This window comes from Camelus dromedarius, chromosome 35, assembly GCF_036321535.1.
Source record: "Camelus dromedarius isolate mCamDro1 chromosome 35, mCamDro1.pat, whole genome shotgun sequence".
Lineage (NCBI taxonomy): Eukaryota > Metazoa > Chordata > Mammalia > Artiodactyla > Camelidae > Camelus > Camelus dromedarius.
Window position 1 is genome coordinate 13156993 of NC_087470.1, and position 15661 is coordinate 13172653.

The following is a 15661-nucleotide window of genomic DNA, read 5'->3' on the forward strand; positions in this document are numbered from 1 at the left end:
TATGGTGGGTAAGAGGTAGTGGGGGGTGGAAGGGGAATTCAGCAGAGGTGAAGGACATCTCAAAGTCACCAGCTGGAGGGTGGGCTTCAGTGTGGGCCAATTGTAGGGGAGCGCGGGGCAGGGCCAGGGGAGCGCAGGGCAGGGGCAGAACAGGAAGATCCAGGCATGAAAGGTGAGGCTCAGGGAGCCTTCCGTCCGCGGTCTGCCTCCTCATCCTTTGGCTGTCCTTGCTGTCACACGTGGGGAGAGTGCATGGCCCCACCGGGCGCAGAGATCGGAGGGACCTTGAAGAACCTAGACGCACAAGACGCCGCGAGACAGAGCAATGGGTTCACGGCCAGTCACCGCCCTCTGGAACAAGCCTCAGCCCGCAGGGACTTTGCTTCTTTCAAAAACCTTGCCAGGCCTATTCAAGGGTGACAGGACGGTGTCCTAGAGGGAGGAGACCCCTGGCAGCAACCCTGCACCTCGCCTGCCCAGCTACTGCCCTCGGGGCCCCTGGCGCGCGCACTCAGGCGGGGCGGACCTTGGTACCCAGGAGTGTGCCCAGGGGGTTGCGAGCCGGGGTGGGGCGCGCGAGCCGGGGGGCGGGGTTTGCGCGCGAGTCCGGGGTGGGGTGGGCGGGGTTTGCGCGCGAGCCGGGGGCGGGGTGGGCGGGGCGCGGCGAAGGCTGCGCGGCGCATCCCCGCTCCTCGCCCGCTCGCGCGCCCCCGGCTCGTGCGCCCCCGGGGCCGGATCCCGCCCGCCGCGCAGGGGACGTGCCGCTACCCCGCGTCTGCGGCGAGGAGGACGCGCAGCCATGGGCCGCCTGGCCAGGAGGGTGGCGGCGCTGCTGCTCGGGCTGCTCGCGGAGGTAGGGCCCCGCCGGGCCGGGCTGGGCGGGGGCCACCCCGAGGCGCACGCGAACCCGTCTTCGGGGCGCCCTGAAGGCCGAGGGCCGAGAGCCGCGGGTTCCTCTGTGTCGGGGAGTCGCCCCAGTGCCCCCCCGCTCCTCTGACGCCCTCCACGCGTGTGGGGAGGACCCCGGAGCATCTTCCCCGAGGGGCCCGGCTCAGGGTGGGGTGGGCGGTGAGGGTCCAGGGAGCGGCCCAGCGGTTCGGGGCGGGGCGGGGGCGCCGCCGGGTCACGGTGCAAGCGCGCGGGGACGCGGATGTGGGCCATGTCACGGGAGCGCGAGGCGGACGGCAGGGCTGAGTGAGAGGGAACGTCGCCCTTGTGAAAACACAGCGCCAAAGCTTCAGATACGAGAGGAAAGCCCTGGAGAGCTGGCAGGGTGGGTGTGGCCTTCGGAGCCTGGACCGGGGACTGGACTTGTTGGAGCGGTCGCGGCGGAGGCGCTGGTGACCGCAGCCGCCGTGGGGACCTCGGCTGTCCCCGGCTGGGAAGTCGCGCCCTCGGACGCGGGCCACCTCCTTCTTGCCAGAGCGGCTTTCTTAACATGTGAGCTCGTGGGATTCTGGGGTGTCGTTTGCATTAGGGTTTGTTCCGTTCCCTGCTCAGCTCCATTATTTTGAAGTGAATGTGTATTAAATTAATGAAGTCAGAGTAAGTGATGAGACTGTGTTCCGTTTCTGTCTTTAATATTTGTGGTCTTAAACTCTTTTCTTTAATAGTGGGGTGTTCGTGTTGGAAATCACCCCTTGGTTTTCTCCATTTATAAAGAAAGATATGTTACAAATGCTCTCCTAAAAGGTAGGTTGATGGCCAAGTTTCTGGCCCCAGAATCCGCCATAACAAAGGCTTCCTGTTTTGTTCTTATATCTCCCTGGCAGAGTGGTTTCTGTTTTTGTGGTTTCCCTCCACTTGCATTCTTTTCATTCATTCAGAATTCTATGACCTTACGAATCACATCGCCTTGGTGATTACGAGACAGGATAATGGGGAAATGAGTCTGAGGCCACTATTCGCATAAAAAAACAAATGTATCTGTACCTACACGTGCAGTCCCCGCACTTTTTAATCAGCACTTGATGAAATTATCTGGCATTTGTTTCTTCTGTCTTCCCCAGGTCTTCAGTGTGGTGCTGTCCCCTGAATGTAGCATAGACTGCCTCTTCCCAAAATAGATGTTCAGTTGCACAGGAGTGCCGCTGTGGGGAAAAAAAACAAAAACAAAAACATACAACTGCAAAGTTGAGAATTAAGTTTTATTCAGCAGACTTACTGAGGACTTAAGCCCTGGACACAGTCTTTCAGCTCTGAGGGACTGTTGGGAAGAGGTAAGGGAGGAGCCAGGATATATATTTTTGCAAAAATAAAATAAAATAAATTATAGGAATAATTAATTTCTGTTAATTAAGGAAAACCAGACATCTCAGGTTAAATTTAGCGCCTTTCTCTGTATGGGAAGATGCTGGAAGAGTCAGGGCTCGTTGAATTCATTCCTTTGATCTGCAACTTAACTGTCTTGGGGCCAGAATTCTGTTTTTCTCCGTCCTGAATCCCCACAGGGTGCTGTCTGGGGCAGCTGCAGTGGCTGGTGGCTAGATGGATGCCACATCCTTTGTTCAGTGAATATGGCAGGTGACATTCTTCGTCCACAGGAATTTATGGTCTTAACAGAGAATTCAAGTCATGCCTGAAAACTTCAAACAATCTTAGGCGGAACTGTGACAACACTAAAATTTAAGTGACGAAATGGATGCTGGCACAAAGTCAAATATTTAGATGACTGGTGATTTTTGTTTTCATGGGATGATTATTCCAAGCACCTGTTTTGTCTGTGGCAGAGAGGTATCTCTCCAAGGAATTACTCCAAGGAATTAAGGAGATTTCTTTCTAATCTATCGTGTGGAATTTTATACATGGGGTATACATCTGAGATGTTGTCATCTGAAGCGGGTTGCTCTGAATTTTGCCTAAAATTGGGTGTTACCAGCATACCTCGTGTGCTTTTGAAGCCCTGAATCACATGCATAAATGTGCGATTTCAGTTGCCGATGATGTGGAGAGGCCGAGGGCTATCTTCCAGATGAGGGCATAAGACGATCGAGAGAGATGTTTGAAGGCTTCTGACAGCCAGCTGCAACCTGGGATTCTTGTCTTTGTTTCTTTGTTCTGCTTGAGCTGGTTTCATCGCAGTCCTGGTGTGGTTGATCAGAAGCCACCTGGCAGCCTTTAAGCCGTCCTGGCCCCTCCTCTGGCACCCTGTTCCTAGCCAGCACCACGCAGGAAGATTGCACGCGGGGGTTAAGCTAGCAAGGGGTCCTTGAGCAGGGAGATGTGTCTGAAAGCTGTCTCAGAAGAGCCTTCCTCCCCTGCCTCACATCCTCTTATAAAAATTCACTTAGCTGCTACACGTAAAGACTGTGTGTTTGTTACTTAGCAAACACTTCCAGAGTGTGTACCCTGAGGCACGCATTGTTCTGAGCACTTGACAAACATCAACTCCTTCATCTTATCAATTGCTTGTGTTCCCGTTTTTGTTTCAAATGGGAGGTGTTAAAAGAGCTCGTCCCTCTGCTGTGAGGTGGGAGGGCTTGAGATGTCAGCTCAGGCGGTGGCCCCCGCTCCCTGTGCTGTGCTCCTGGACAGACAGACATGGAGAGGGTGTGCACACGGGTGCTCCCGAGGCCGGTGGTCGACTTAGAGAGGTATTCGGTCCACGCAGGAGATAAACCAGAAAGTGCCCTCTAGGAACTCAGCCACATCTCCTTAGGGGACCACAGAATTTAGCATCCACACTGAAATCGGGGGCTGTACCCCAGGCAGCGGGACCGTCCTGGAAGCCCTGGTGTGCACCCCTCGCCCGAAGCCCAGGCAGGGCTTTAACAAAGTGGAAACAGGCCGCTGATCTCAGTGTCCCTTCCCCGGGGAGGCTCCTGGGGAGTTGATTCCCGCAGTGGCCTTTCCTTCCTGTTAACTCAGAGTTGCCTGTGAGTTGCATGGGGAGCCTGCGAGGACCCTTGTTTCATCTTCCCCCTTCCCCGGTCACTCTGCGTACATCCCAGGCCCCCGGGCCACGAGCGTGGCCACAGAGTAGGGGGTCTTTTGGGGTCATAAAATTCTGTGATTGTCTTCTGTCCCCTGGTTCATGTGAGGCCCTGAGAACAGTGCCTTTAGGAAGAGTGACAATGCTGAGAGCTGCCTCCCAGAACCCCTGGTGAAGCAGCTCCCAGTGGCCGTCCCTGGGCTGCAGAGCACCTTAGAAACTGGAAAAGAAAAGACGTTTGAAAGCTGTTGGTGCCTTTGACCCTGGGGAGCCATTAGGCCTGGATCAGACGCGCTCCTGTGGGCCTTCATCAGAGGGCGTGGCTTTCTAGCTATGTCACTGCAGTTTCTTCCCGGGGGCCGGGTTGTTGACACTTTTGTAATAGACTGAGTGGTGTTTGTTCTGGCTTCTGTCCTTCCGGAAATGAGCCCAGAACTGCGCAGCGCCCCGTTCAGTGTAACACCCTCGCGTGCCAGTGTCGGGGGTCCCACTGTGCCCATTCACGGGGGAAAGAACTCTGTGCCAGGTGATCTTTTTAAGAGACTGGCATCAGTAGCTTTCTGACCCTCTCCTGGAGCCAAAAGCTGGAAAACTTTAAGCAAGGCCACCGTGTGTTTCATAATTATTCTGGCCAATGAACAGCTCTTCTTGGGCTAGAAAGAAAGCAGTGGTCTTGTCTTAGAGAGAGAGGATCGGGAAGGGAGCATTGTCTTTTGCAATTAGGGAAAAATAAGAGGGTTATTGAGTATTTTTCTCAAGTCCTTTGTATTTTGAGGCCCAGGAGTCTTGAAATGAGACCCAAGTCATGTTTTAAGAGTGTTTCCTGTCTCGTGCCAAATGCTTGTTTGTGCCCTGGGATTGCCACGAATGCGGCAGCCTCTGGGTGCCAATTTTCTGAAATCCATCGTTTCAAGCCTCCCACTCTTTAAGAGTTTTTAGATTTCTGAGCAACATGCGATTTGAATGAGAAAGGAGCCTGTAGGGAGTCTGTTAGGGCTGGAAGCTCCACCGGAGGCCAGGGGCGAAAGGATGCGAGGTGGCAGTGATCAGTGAACCTGGTGGCAAGGACGCCACTCCGAAGTGGGGCGAACTGGCTCCCGGTGAGTGAGGAGGTCTCAGAGCTCTGGGCCCAGACCTGGGAGCCTCATGAGCCCTTGCTGTCCTTTGGTTTGTACGCAGCTGGGGGGGGGGTTGGTCAGTGACTCCAGAAGTCCATAGATTAGGCTGGTGGCCACTGGATATCTCACCATGGGGTGGCACGTCATTTTTTTAGAACCCATGTGTGTCCTCTCAGTGAGGCCTACCAAGATCTTGCTCTGACCAAGCCCCTCCTTTTTCTGTGTCTTCAAAACATGGAATTTACTTTCCATAATCTAGTGATCCATTGTGTTAGCTGAAACCGCTCCAGCTCCTGGAACCGTATCTGGCACAGAGCAGGGACTCCGTGCGTATTTGAGTGAATAAGTAGATCAGGGGGGTGATGACCATGGAGAAGAGTCTGAATAGGTCTCTAGAAAGAGAGGGGAAGGCGATCGATAAGCTGTGGGCTCTGAAGGGGGCCACGTGTGCTTCGACTTGGAGCTGACTTTTATTTGAATATTTCTAGGGCTGGAAACTCACTGTCTCAAAACAAAGCATCAACTCTGCGGCCCATTTCCGCGGTTAAAGTTTTCTGTTACGTTGAGCAGAAATGTCTGCGCCGTTGCGCCTGGCTCTAGGTCTGTTCCTTGGGCTTTTTCAGAGGAAGTGCCATCACGATGACCGCCCCTCGGCGTCTGAACACAGCTGTGCTGGTCCCCACTGTGTTCCCCTCCAGGCTTCATCTCCGTCTGTCGTTTCTCACAAGATGTGGTTTCGAATTTGAAAACTGCCAAGCTGCATGGGCAGCGCTCAGGAAACCATCACTGTCTGAAAAAAGTGGCTCCTAGAAAACGGCCGCTCAGAGTGAATCCATTTTAAAAGAGGGATCAAAATTTCATAGATGATAGTGGGGGGAGAAAGCTTGATGGAGTGTTGTTTTGAGAAAACAAAGCCCAGATGAGAAAGATGAATTAATTTGTTGTTTGTCTTATCATTTCTCATTTCTTTTCTTTTTTTCCTTTGAGAGGAGATGCAATTCGGTTTCTTCATTTTTCTTTATTTTTTTTTAATGGCGGTGCTGGGGATGGAACCCAGGACCTCATGCAGGCTAAGCACGCGCTCTACCCCTGAGCTGCACCCTCCCCCAAAGATGAATGAATTTTATCCTAAGAACCCATTTTTAGAATTGAGTCAATTTGGGGGCGAGGAAGGGAGATTCACTTTTCTGCTAAAACCCTGTGATGTGTAACAGCACAGCCTTCACTGGACATTGCAAGTTAAGGGCGTGATCATAGTAAGGGTTTTATTTCTTTTTTTTTCCCCCCCAGAATTATTTAGTCTATTAATCAAACCCCACCTTACATCCACCTCCAGCTTCTCTTGGTCTTTTTAATTCATATCATTTTTCCTTTGGGCATCTGTTGGGTTATTTTTTTTTAATAGGCTTTGTTTTTTTAGAGGAGTTTCAGGTTCACAACAGAATTGAGCAGAAAACACAGAGTTCGCACAGAGCCCTCCCCACCCACACATACGTCCTCCTGACCCTTAGCATCCCTCGTCAGTGTGGCATCTTTGGTGCCATCGGTGAACCAACATGGACACGTTATTATCAACCAACGTCCACAGTTTACATGAGGGCTCACTCTTGGTGTTGGACATTCTGTGGGCTTTGCCAGGTGCATGATGACATGTGGCCACCACTACGGTGTCACACAGACTAATTTCATCGCCCTAAAAATCCCGTGTGCTCCGTCTGTTCCTTCCTCCCTCCCTCCCTCCCTCCCCCCAAACCCCGTGGAAACCACGATCTTTTTATTGTCTCTGTAGCTGTGCCTCTTCCAGAATGTCATTTGGTTGGAATCGTACGGTTTGTAGCATTTCCAGACTGGCTTCTTTCATTTAGTAACATATCTCTTAAGTTTCTTCTGTGTCTTTCATGGCTTGATAAGCCTTTTTTTTTTTAACTGCACATATATTTTTTAGTTCTAATTTACATATATGTACTGTTTATTGTTTCTAAGAATGTTCAGAGCTTTAGCTTTTTGAACTTACATAGTTATCAAAGGAATGAAGCCACCTGTTGGGTTGTTACCAACGGGTACCTGCCACGTCCGTTTGTCTGTTTCATAGGCTTCGTGAGCCACTGCGTCTTTGGGAGATCTGCACGGTCACGGTCACGTTGCTGTCCGCTTGCGTGGTATTTGTGTTGGACTGTCCTGGGATCCTGCCCTCTGAGGTTGACCCGGAGCAGCTCGTGCGACATGGCACTGTCTGAGAAGGGGTGACTTTGGTGCTGAGTGCATTCTGTCAGCCGGCGTGCCTCCCATCTCTTCCCCGCTGGGCCTTGTCTGAGCGGTAGACACACTCCGCCCTGCAGGTGCGGTCTCTCTGGCACTGTCACCGCCCCTGTTTGGACCTTTTCATCGCGAAGAGAAGATAAGCCAAGAGATTCACATTGAGTTTGCAGTTGCAGAGCGGTTTAGCATCATATTTAAAACCCAAATTGAGGACGATATATTGATTCTAATTATATTTTACATTACTTCCTTCACCTCAACTTCTTAAGCCTGTCAACACCTGTCTGAATACTATTTTTTAAAAAATCCAGTATCCTTTATGGTTTTGCTACATCGAGGGTGAAGTATATGGTTAAGATTTTTGACACCGATATCCTTAATTTTTAAAAGTCAGAATTTAGCTGTAAATATGCAGTGTTTTTAAGTGCTTGACCACTTGCTCTTGGTGAAGAAAGACCCAACAAATGAGGGCCTGGAACTCTGGCAAAGTATCTAAATGTGGGGCTTCTTTGCACTCATGCTGCCGAGCAGTCAAGAAGCCTTTTGCGACACCATTGTTTGGTGATCAGGAAACAGTGACCTTTTGCTATTTAAGGAGTCAGGTGGTGGATGAATACAGGGAGGCAGTGAGTATAAGTATATACACTTTCAGGAAATGCAGCTGTGGACTTCAGAGCTTTTGACAAGGGCACAGAACTGAGGTAGTATCTTAGAAATGAGGTTGGACGTTGATTGATGATTGATTTTGAACTTGAAGCACAGAAGACTCCTGCCAGTGATGTTTTGTTTAGATGGTGTCAGTCCATCTGAGCCGCCGTAACAAACTTCAGAACACTGGGTGGTTTGCAAAGAGCAGAAGCTCTGGAGGCTGGGAAGACTGCAGCCTGGTCCAGTTCTGGTGAGGGACCTCTTCCTGGTTCATACCTGGTTCGTACCTGGCACCTCCTCACGTGGTGGGAGGGACGCACAATCTCTGCGTGGTCTCTTTGATAAAAACATTAATCCCATCAACCCTAGTGATCTAATCACACCCTTAAGCCCCCCACCTCCTAAGTCACCACATCGGCGTTAGGATTTCAACGTGAATTTTGAGAGGGGGGGACATGAACATTCAGGCCAGAGCAGGTGGCGCCATAGCCCCATGTTGTGGGATCTCGGTGCTTTGTGGATCGGCTGGGAGCCTTTGGGGTAAATTCCTCAGGCTGTCCTTGGTTTAGCTGAGTCCCTTATAGGAAGAGAAGGCCCTCGGTGTTGAGGGAAGCTCTGGGAAGGGCCACCGGTTGGAATTTAGCTCCGCACAGGTTGCGCCAACAGATTGTGAACACGGTCAGCTGTTTTTAAGCAAGGTTTTTCGCCCGGGTTTCCTGCCAGAAATGGAGGCTGCACGTCTGCAGAGAGGGAGGGCCCCAAATACCTTTTTGTTTAAAAATGATGCTTTTTTGGCCTTTTTAGTGTATCTGTGACTAGGCTCGGTCATTAGTGGCCGAAACAAAGGAAAGGAAGATTGCGATTACTGTCACCCTTGGCTCTTAATTTTTGCCCTGGGTAAGGTCATCAAAGGGTCCCAACGGGCATTCTCTCCCCGTGTCTATGCTTTTTTGGGTGGTGGGCCGGAAGGCAGCAGCCGCGCAGGTCACATCTTGACTTTTTAACCAAGTGACGATGAGTGACACCCTTTTAGCTCATCTCAGTCTAATGGCGTTTGGTGATTTGTGACCAGTGTTGTCCCAAGAATCAAACCAACCATGGCTTCTCGGAGGGTGGGGACAGATCTCAGATTCTTAAGGAGGGTGGGGAGTGTGTTTGTGAAGCTCTAGTTGCGGTACCTCGTTCCTCAGTCGGATGGAAAAGAAGCAGGGCTGGCAGGGTGTGGCGTGTATGAGGCAGGTCCCCCAGCCTCAGGGCATCCCTGTCTTCGATGAAGCCTCCAGAACCTCAGTCTGCTGTCTGCTGACCTCAAGGTACCATCCAAGAAGTTCAGCCTTACGCTCTCTTTTCAGGAACCCTGGCTTCTTTCTGTTTTGTTTTTTTTTTTTTTTTTTAATTTATTTCATGTCGCTTTCCTCCTGACCACTTTTCTCTAGCTCAAAGATTGTCAAAAATTGGGTTTGTATGCTCTCTGGAGGCATTTTCAAAACCCGTATACCCCGTCACACATTTTATGGAATCCTTTGCATTACAGATTTTAAATGATCGATGAATTTATTCCAGTGAGATCAATGGATATTAATCGCTCAGGTATTCTGAAAACTACTTGAAATTAAACTAGAACATCATTCTTTTAATGCATCCAGTGGAATCAAAATATCAGCTGCAATTTGATACTGATTCTTGTGGATGGAGAGTGTCGCCTGCCGTATCAGTAAACAAAGGATGCTGCGGCCGGCAGGCCATCAGCCACTGCAGCTGCCACGACTGGGCACCCTGAGGGGATTCAGGATGCAGAAAAACAGCATACTGGCCTTAGTAGCTAAGGTGCATGTCAAAGAAATGATTTCAGAGAGCCCACACTTTTGCATCTTTCCATACAGAGCAAAGTGCAAAATTCGTTAACTCGAGATGGTCTGGTTTTCTTTAATTAACAGCAATGTTTTGAAGTTCAGACTACCTGGTCTTTGTTGCAGAAACTCCGATACATCCTGGCTCCTCCCTTACCTCTTTGGAGCAGTCCCTCCGAGCTGTCTGAGAGGCTGTCTCCAGGGTTTAAGTCCTCAGTATGTCTGCCGAATAAAACATGATTCTCAAAAAAAAAAAAAAAAAAATTAAAAATTAAAAATTAAAAAAAAAAGAAATATGAGACCAAATCAAAAATAGAAGGAAAAAACCCCCATAATTCTCAACTTTCAGGTTGTGCATTTTTCTTCAGTTAACATTATCATTCCTTTAAAAATAGACAAACAAGCTCATCTCTAACAGTTGGAAATTTTGTATCATTTCCTTTTCTCTGACCTTCTGCTTCCATTCTTTCTACCCTGCAGAATTTTAATGAAATCCATGCTTAAGTTTGTTTTTTAATATCTATCTTTTTTTGTAACAGAAATACATATCTTGAGTTAATTTTAAAAGCATTTCCTCAGATAAGCCATTCAAAGATTAAAAATTGGAACCTGACTATAACTCAATAAAAAAAATTGGCTAATGGAGTTATCATTACACATTTGATTGAAACAATGTAAATATATTTCAAACTGAATAGTCTTCAACAGACAAGTTTACTGGAAGGGAATTTCTGCGTGAGCTGGGTGAGGATTTTTTTTCCAGTTAGATCATGTATCACTGGTAGAAATGGAAGAAGTTTTGTATTGAACTTCTTTTGGCTCATGGGCCCAAACCTCATAGTCAGCTATGATCAGGTCATTTTTCAGTTTAGTTGGAAGCAAAGAGTTTAAGAGCAGCGGTAAAGTGTGTTCTGACGGAGACCGCCTCCTTGACAGAACCTCAGTGAGCTTTCTCTGAGGGTCTTCTTGACCAGGCCCCTGGGTTGCCCTTCTGGGTCCGTCTGCACAGAGCCAAGTTCAGCAAGAATCTTGCCAAGTAACACCCCTGCCCTTGGTATCCAAATGCTTTGACCTGCCTTCAGCAAGAATTCTGTTCAATCAGTTTCGCAAAAATGTCCCCGCCCTCAGTGTGTCCTCTCAGTGATTTTCCACCCCCTGACCCCGTCGCTCTGCTCCGTGGCTGTAAACCCCCGTTGGTCCCTGTTGGGTTTGGAGTTGAGCTCCGTCACCCTGTCTGCTAGTGCAGAGTCTTGAGCGAACCCTTCCCTACCGTCTCAGCAAGCAGCAGAGTCAGTCCCCGAGGGCAGGGTTGGTATCTGATGCCCGGGACAGTTTGCAGTTCGAGGGCAGCGCATCCCAGTAAGAGCAGGAGTTGGGGCGAGGTGTGCCTTGCTTTGTAAAGAGGAGAAGGGTGACGGGGAAAGGGGGACCAGCTTGGTCACTTGACCAGCATCTTCACCAGAACCTGAGTTCCCTGGCAGGTCACTTTTAGGAAAAGAGGGCTATGGGAGTTACGGTCTAGAAATTAGGTTTTTAACAGTATGGAGGAGTGTTCGTTAGTTAAGTCTCTGATCCTTTGAGGACCTCCCTGCCTGTCTGATCCTGGGGAGCTTTGAGCCATTACCTGCGCCTTGGGCTGCAGCCCAGAGCGACAGCATGTGTCCCTGGGTGTGGGCCCCAGGCAGCTCTGCTTTCTGAGAGGTGCTTCTGATGAGATGGTGAGATGGGAGCCTTCGGTCCTTCCAGCCAGACAAGACTTGCTCCGGGTCCCTGAAGGCACCACACTTCCTCTGCGCGTTTCCCCTTCCCCCTGACTTTGGCATTTCAGCTCCCACTGTGGTTAAAGACCCTCAGGTGATGTCTGGGAAGACACAGGTAAGAGTTGCAGGACCTGGCCAATCTACTCCCAGAAGCTCCTAGCTCAGGGATCTTCCTTGCCTGCCTGTTAGGTCTTCTTGAGCAGAGACAGGAGGTAAGATCAGAGCTTGGATGTAGAGGTTAGCGCCAGGAAAGAGGGTGGGGGTCTGAGGAGTGGAATGAGGAGGGGGATGAGCTGGAGGGAACGTGCACGTATATTTGAGGTTTAGTGGAAAGAGGTTGAGGCAACGCTGGTGGGATGTCCTGGATGTAAAAGTTAACCATGAAGATGAGCTGAGAAGGGTCTGCACTTCAAGCAGTGGGGAATGCCTGAGAGAGCAGCTGGGGGAACGGTCCCCAGGGAGCTGCATCCTAGCATCTCAGAGCATCCGTGGTGGAGTTGAAGGTGAGCCTTTTTTTTTCTTTTTTTTTTTTTTAATTGAGTTATAGTCAGTTTACAATGTTGTGTCCATTTGTGGTGCACAACGCAATGCTTCAGTCATACGGGAATATACATATATTCATTTTCATATTCTTTTTTACCATGAGCTACTACAAGATACTGAATATATTTCCCTGTGCTCACAGTATAATCTTGTTTATCTATTTTATATTTACCAGTCAGTATCTGCAAATCTCAAACTCCCAGTTTACCCCTTCCCACCCCGCCCCCACCCCTGGCAACCGCAAGTCTGTATCCTATGTCTGTGAGTCCGTTTCTGTTTTATATATAAGTTCATTTGTCTTTTTTTTTTTTTAAGATTCCACATATGAGTGATCTCATATGGTATTTTTCTTTCTCTTTCTGGCTTACTTCACTTACAATGACAATCTCCAGGGCCATTCATGTTGCTGCAAATGGCATTATTTTATCCCTTTTCATGGCTGAGTAGTATTCCGTTGTATAAATATACCACCTCTTCTTTATCCAGTCATCCTTGGATGGACATTTAGGCTGTTTCCACGTCTTGGCTATTGTAAATAGTGCTGCTGTGAGCATTGGGGTGCAGGTGTCTTTTAGAATTAGGGTTCCTTCTGAATATATGCCCAGGAGTGGGATTACTGGGTCATACAGTAAGTCTGTTTTCAGTCTTTTGAGGAATCTGCACCCTGTTTTCCACACTGGCTGCCCCGGGGTTGAGCGTTTTTGATAGTCCTGTGGATACAGCCGGGAGTCCTGGCTTGCCCCCCAAGTGGCATGGGGACAGACGAATGGGAAGGTGGCACCAGAGTTGGGCTTAGTGCTGCGGGCCTGGTGGCGTGTCTGGAGTAAGAGTTCTAGGGGGTTAGTGTTCAGGTGGCTGACGACCACCTCAGGGTCACTGAGGGTCACTGCTGGAGCATGTGAGGCTAGAAGGGGGTTGATGGCTTGGGAAATGAAGACTGCATGATGGTTAAAAAAAAAAATGGAGGTCCCTTGGGAGCCAGGTGAGTCTGTGTGGCAAATCCATCAGACGGGAGCCTTCAGGAGAGGGGGAGGGTGGAGATGCTGTGCTGTGAGCTCTGTGTTAGTTTCCCATGGCTGCCATGACAAATTACCGTACACCGCTGGCCTGAAACAACGCAGATTTTTGTCTTACAGTTCTACAGGTCAGAAGTCTTATATGAGTCTTGCTAAAATCAGGGTGTCAGCAGGGCTGCAAGGCTGCATTCTTTCTAGTGGAGAATCTGTTTCCTCATCTTTCAAGCTTCTAGAGACTTGTCCCCAGTCCTTGGCTGGTGCCCCCTTCTTCCATCTTCAAAGCCGGCAGTGTGGTGTCTTCCAATCTCCCTCACCCTTCTGCCTCCTTCTGTCAAGTACAACGGTTCTCGGGATGACACTGGGCCCACCTGCGTTAGCTGGGGCATCTTCCCAGCTCAGGATCCTTGGCTGATCCCACCTGCAAAGCCCTTCTGCCGTGGAAGCTTCCGAGGATGGACCGGGGACATCTCTGATGGGCAGAAGAGATTATTCTGCTTACCACAGGGTTGAAAAAAAAATTATTTCTTAAAATATATACTGTACCTGAGCCACTGTTAGTGGCATATTTCTGCAGTTTATTGGCAAATAATGAGGCGGTTCTTTGGGTCACTGACCTGAGCAGTTCAAAGCCTCGTTAAGGATTCGTTGAGTTAAGTTTAGGTCTGTTTCGTGCTCTGAGTTCTTGGTGTTGGTCACCTCAGTGGAAGGTGAGGGTTACCTTCTAACTTTTCTTAGTTCCTTCAGTATCGCGGATAAGGAAGAGGTTTCTGGCACAACGGAGCTGGCTCTGGGTTATTTGATGCCATTGGTGTTTCGACCACTCCCTCGCAGGCAAGGAGCTGCCGTGTGAGCTCATGACCCCCGGGCTTCGGTCAGCTGCGCCGGGTGTGAGGTGCGGTCACCGGGACAGCCGGCCAGGGACTGTTCCTGGGGGCCTCCTCCTGGGCCGCGGCCCCGGCTGTCAGCGTAACCCTGTGGTGCATTTTGCGCAGCTGCCGGGGGTGGAGGGAAGTTCACAGGGGTGAGTGTCACGGGGCTAGTGCTTTCGGTAGATGGCTCAGGAGCTCACTGAAGCCATCATCGCAGGGAGGTGAGGGTCCCCGGATGAAGCACCGCCTTGACTGTCCACCTTACACCTACCGTCCTGCTGACCTAAGGTGTCTGTGTGCTTGGAGCACACATATGATTGATGCAGTTAAGCCTTTGGAAGGAAGCCTGAAGTATTAGACAGCTTTCCAGTGAAGCTGCTCCTCGCTGACCTTGAACCCCGACCTCCCCTTGGCATTCTCTTGTTGTTTAGCAAGTCCACATTATTGCTGAAAAGGTCTCAGGACACTACCATGGCTCGCTCTTTGACACCCAGTGCCATCAGTGATGCGGGCTCTGGTGGCACCCCTTCAGCATCCCGTGTTTCAGGCCGCGGTCTGAAGTCCTTGCCCTGCGGGGTCTGTGTCCACAGGGAGGCTGGGGGCAGCGCGCGGGGGGATCGATGGGTGAGCGTGGGCGGTGGGGATGGCACAGCCCACGGCGCGGTCACGCTGCCTGTGTCCCAGGCTCTGATCGTGGCTCTCGGGAGCCTGAGCACAGATGGCTGGGGTTGGCGTCAGAGCATCCAGGGTGGCAGGGTCCACCTGCTGTTGAACCCCGTGTCGATCTTCCGTGCGGTTGTGAGCATGTACACAAGTCAGTGGGTGTGAAACATTCACGTCATTTGTGTGAGTTTGCGTTTATTTCTCTGGGGGAAGGTTTAAAGTGAGCATATGAAAAAAACGCAGAAGGATTTCCCTGTGTGTGTTAGACTGTGTTACCAGTTGGGTTACCAGGTGGAAACCCATTCAACTGATGTAAACTTTGAGGACGTGTCTTCTTTCCTCTGGTAACAAGTCCTGCGTGGTTGGGGTCCCCTCAGGGTCAGTTCACGCTGTGGCTCTGTGCTGTCCTCGGGGTCTTTCCACTTTGTCATTCGGCCGTGACTTGGGGCTGGTTCTGTCCTTGTGGTCGCATCGTGGGTGGGGGTAGTTGGTTCTGCACAAGATGCAGATAAGCCAGCTTCTCCAGCGTCTGTTAAGACATCGATGTGTTTGTTCTGTTCCGGCCGAGCGGTGCTACTTGGCTCCCCCAGCCCCAGGTTTTCCCGGTGAGAAACGCGTTTTGGACGAGGACGGTGTTAGATGGGTCCTTAGGGATCAGCATTGTGGAATCAAAAATCAGCCCAGTGATTCAGATGTAAACACGTGCAGAAACCTTCTTGCTAGGATGTGGGGTTTTTTAACTGCTTTTTTTTGAAACATCTTACACTGGAGTATTTTTCAGACTCTCCAACATTCTTTACTTTTTCTGACTTAAAAGATGATGGTGGTGATGCGGTAACTAGCACTTCCTGCGTGTTTATTCTGTGCCAAACACTATTCAAATAAAAAAATTTGGGTCTTTCGAATTTTCTTCTTTTCTTTTTTCCAAGTTTACTGAGATCTAGTTGACAAGTTAAAATTTTACGTACATTTAAGGGGTATAATGTGATGGTCTGATATATGTA

General features: G+C 50.0%; 1 protein-coding gene across 1 annotated transcript in view; it reads left to right on the forward strand.

Annotated features, from left to right (window-relative positions):
- The first annotated feature begins 680 nt into the window (after nt 1–680).
- The window catches only part of VOPP1 (VOPP1 WW domain binding protein), a 93951-nt gene continuing 78970 nt past the window's right edge, over nt 681–15661 (forward strand). The window contains exon 1 of the mRNA XM_031445015.2: nt 681–853. Within this exon, the coding sequence (XP_031300875.1) occupies nt 800–853 (54 nt within the window). The 5' untranslated portion in view covers nt 681–799. The remainder of the gene's footprint in view (nt 854–15661) is intronic.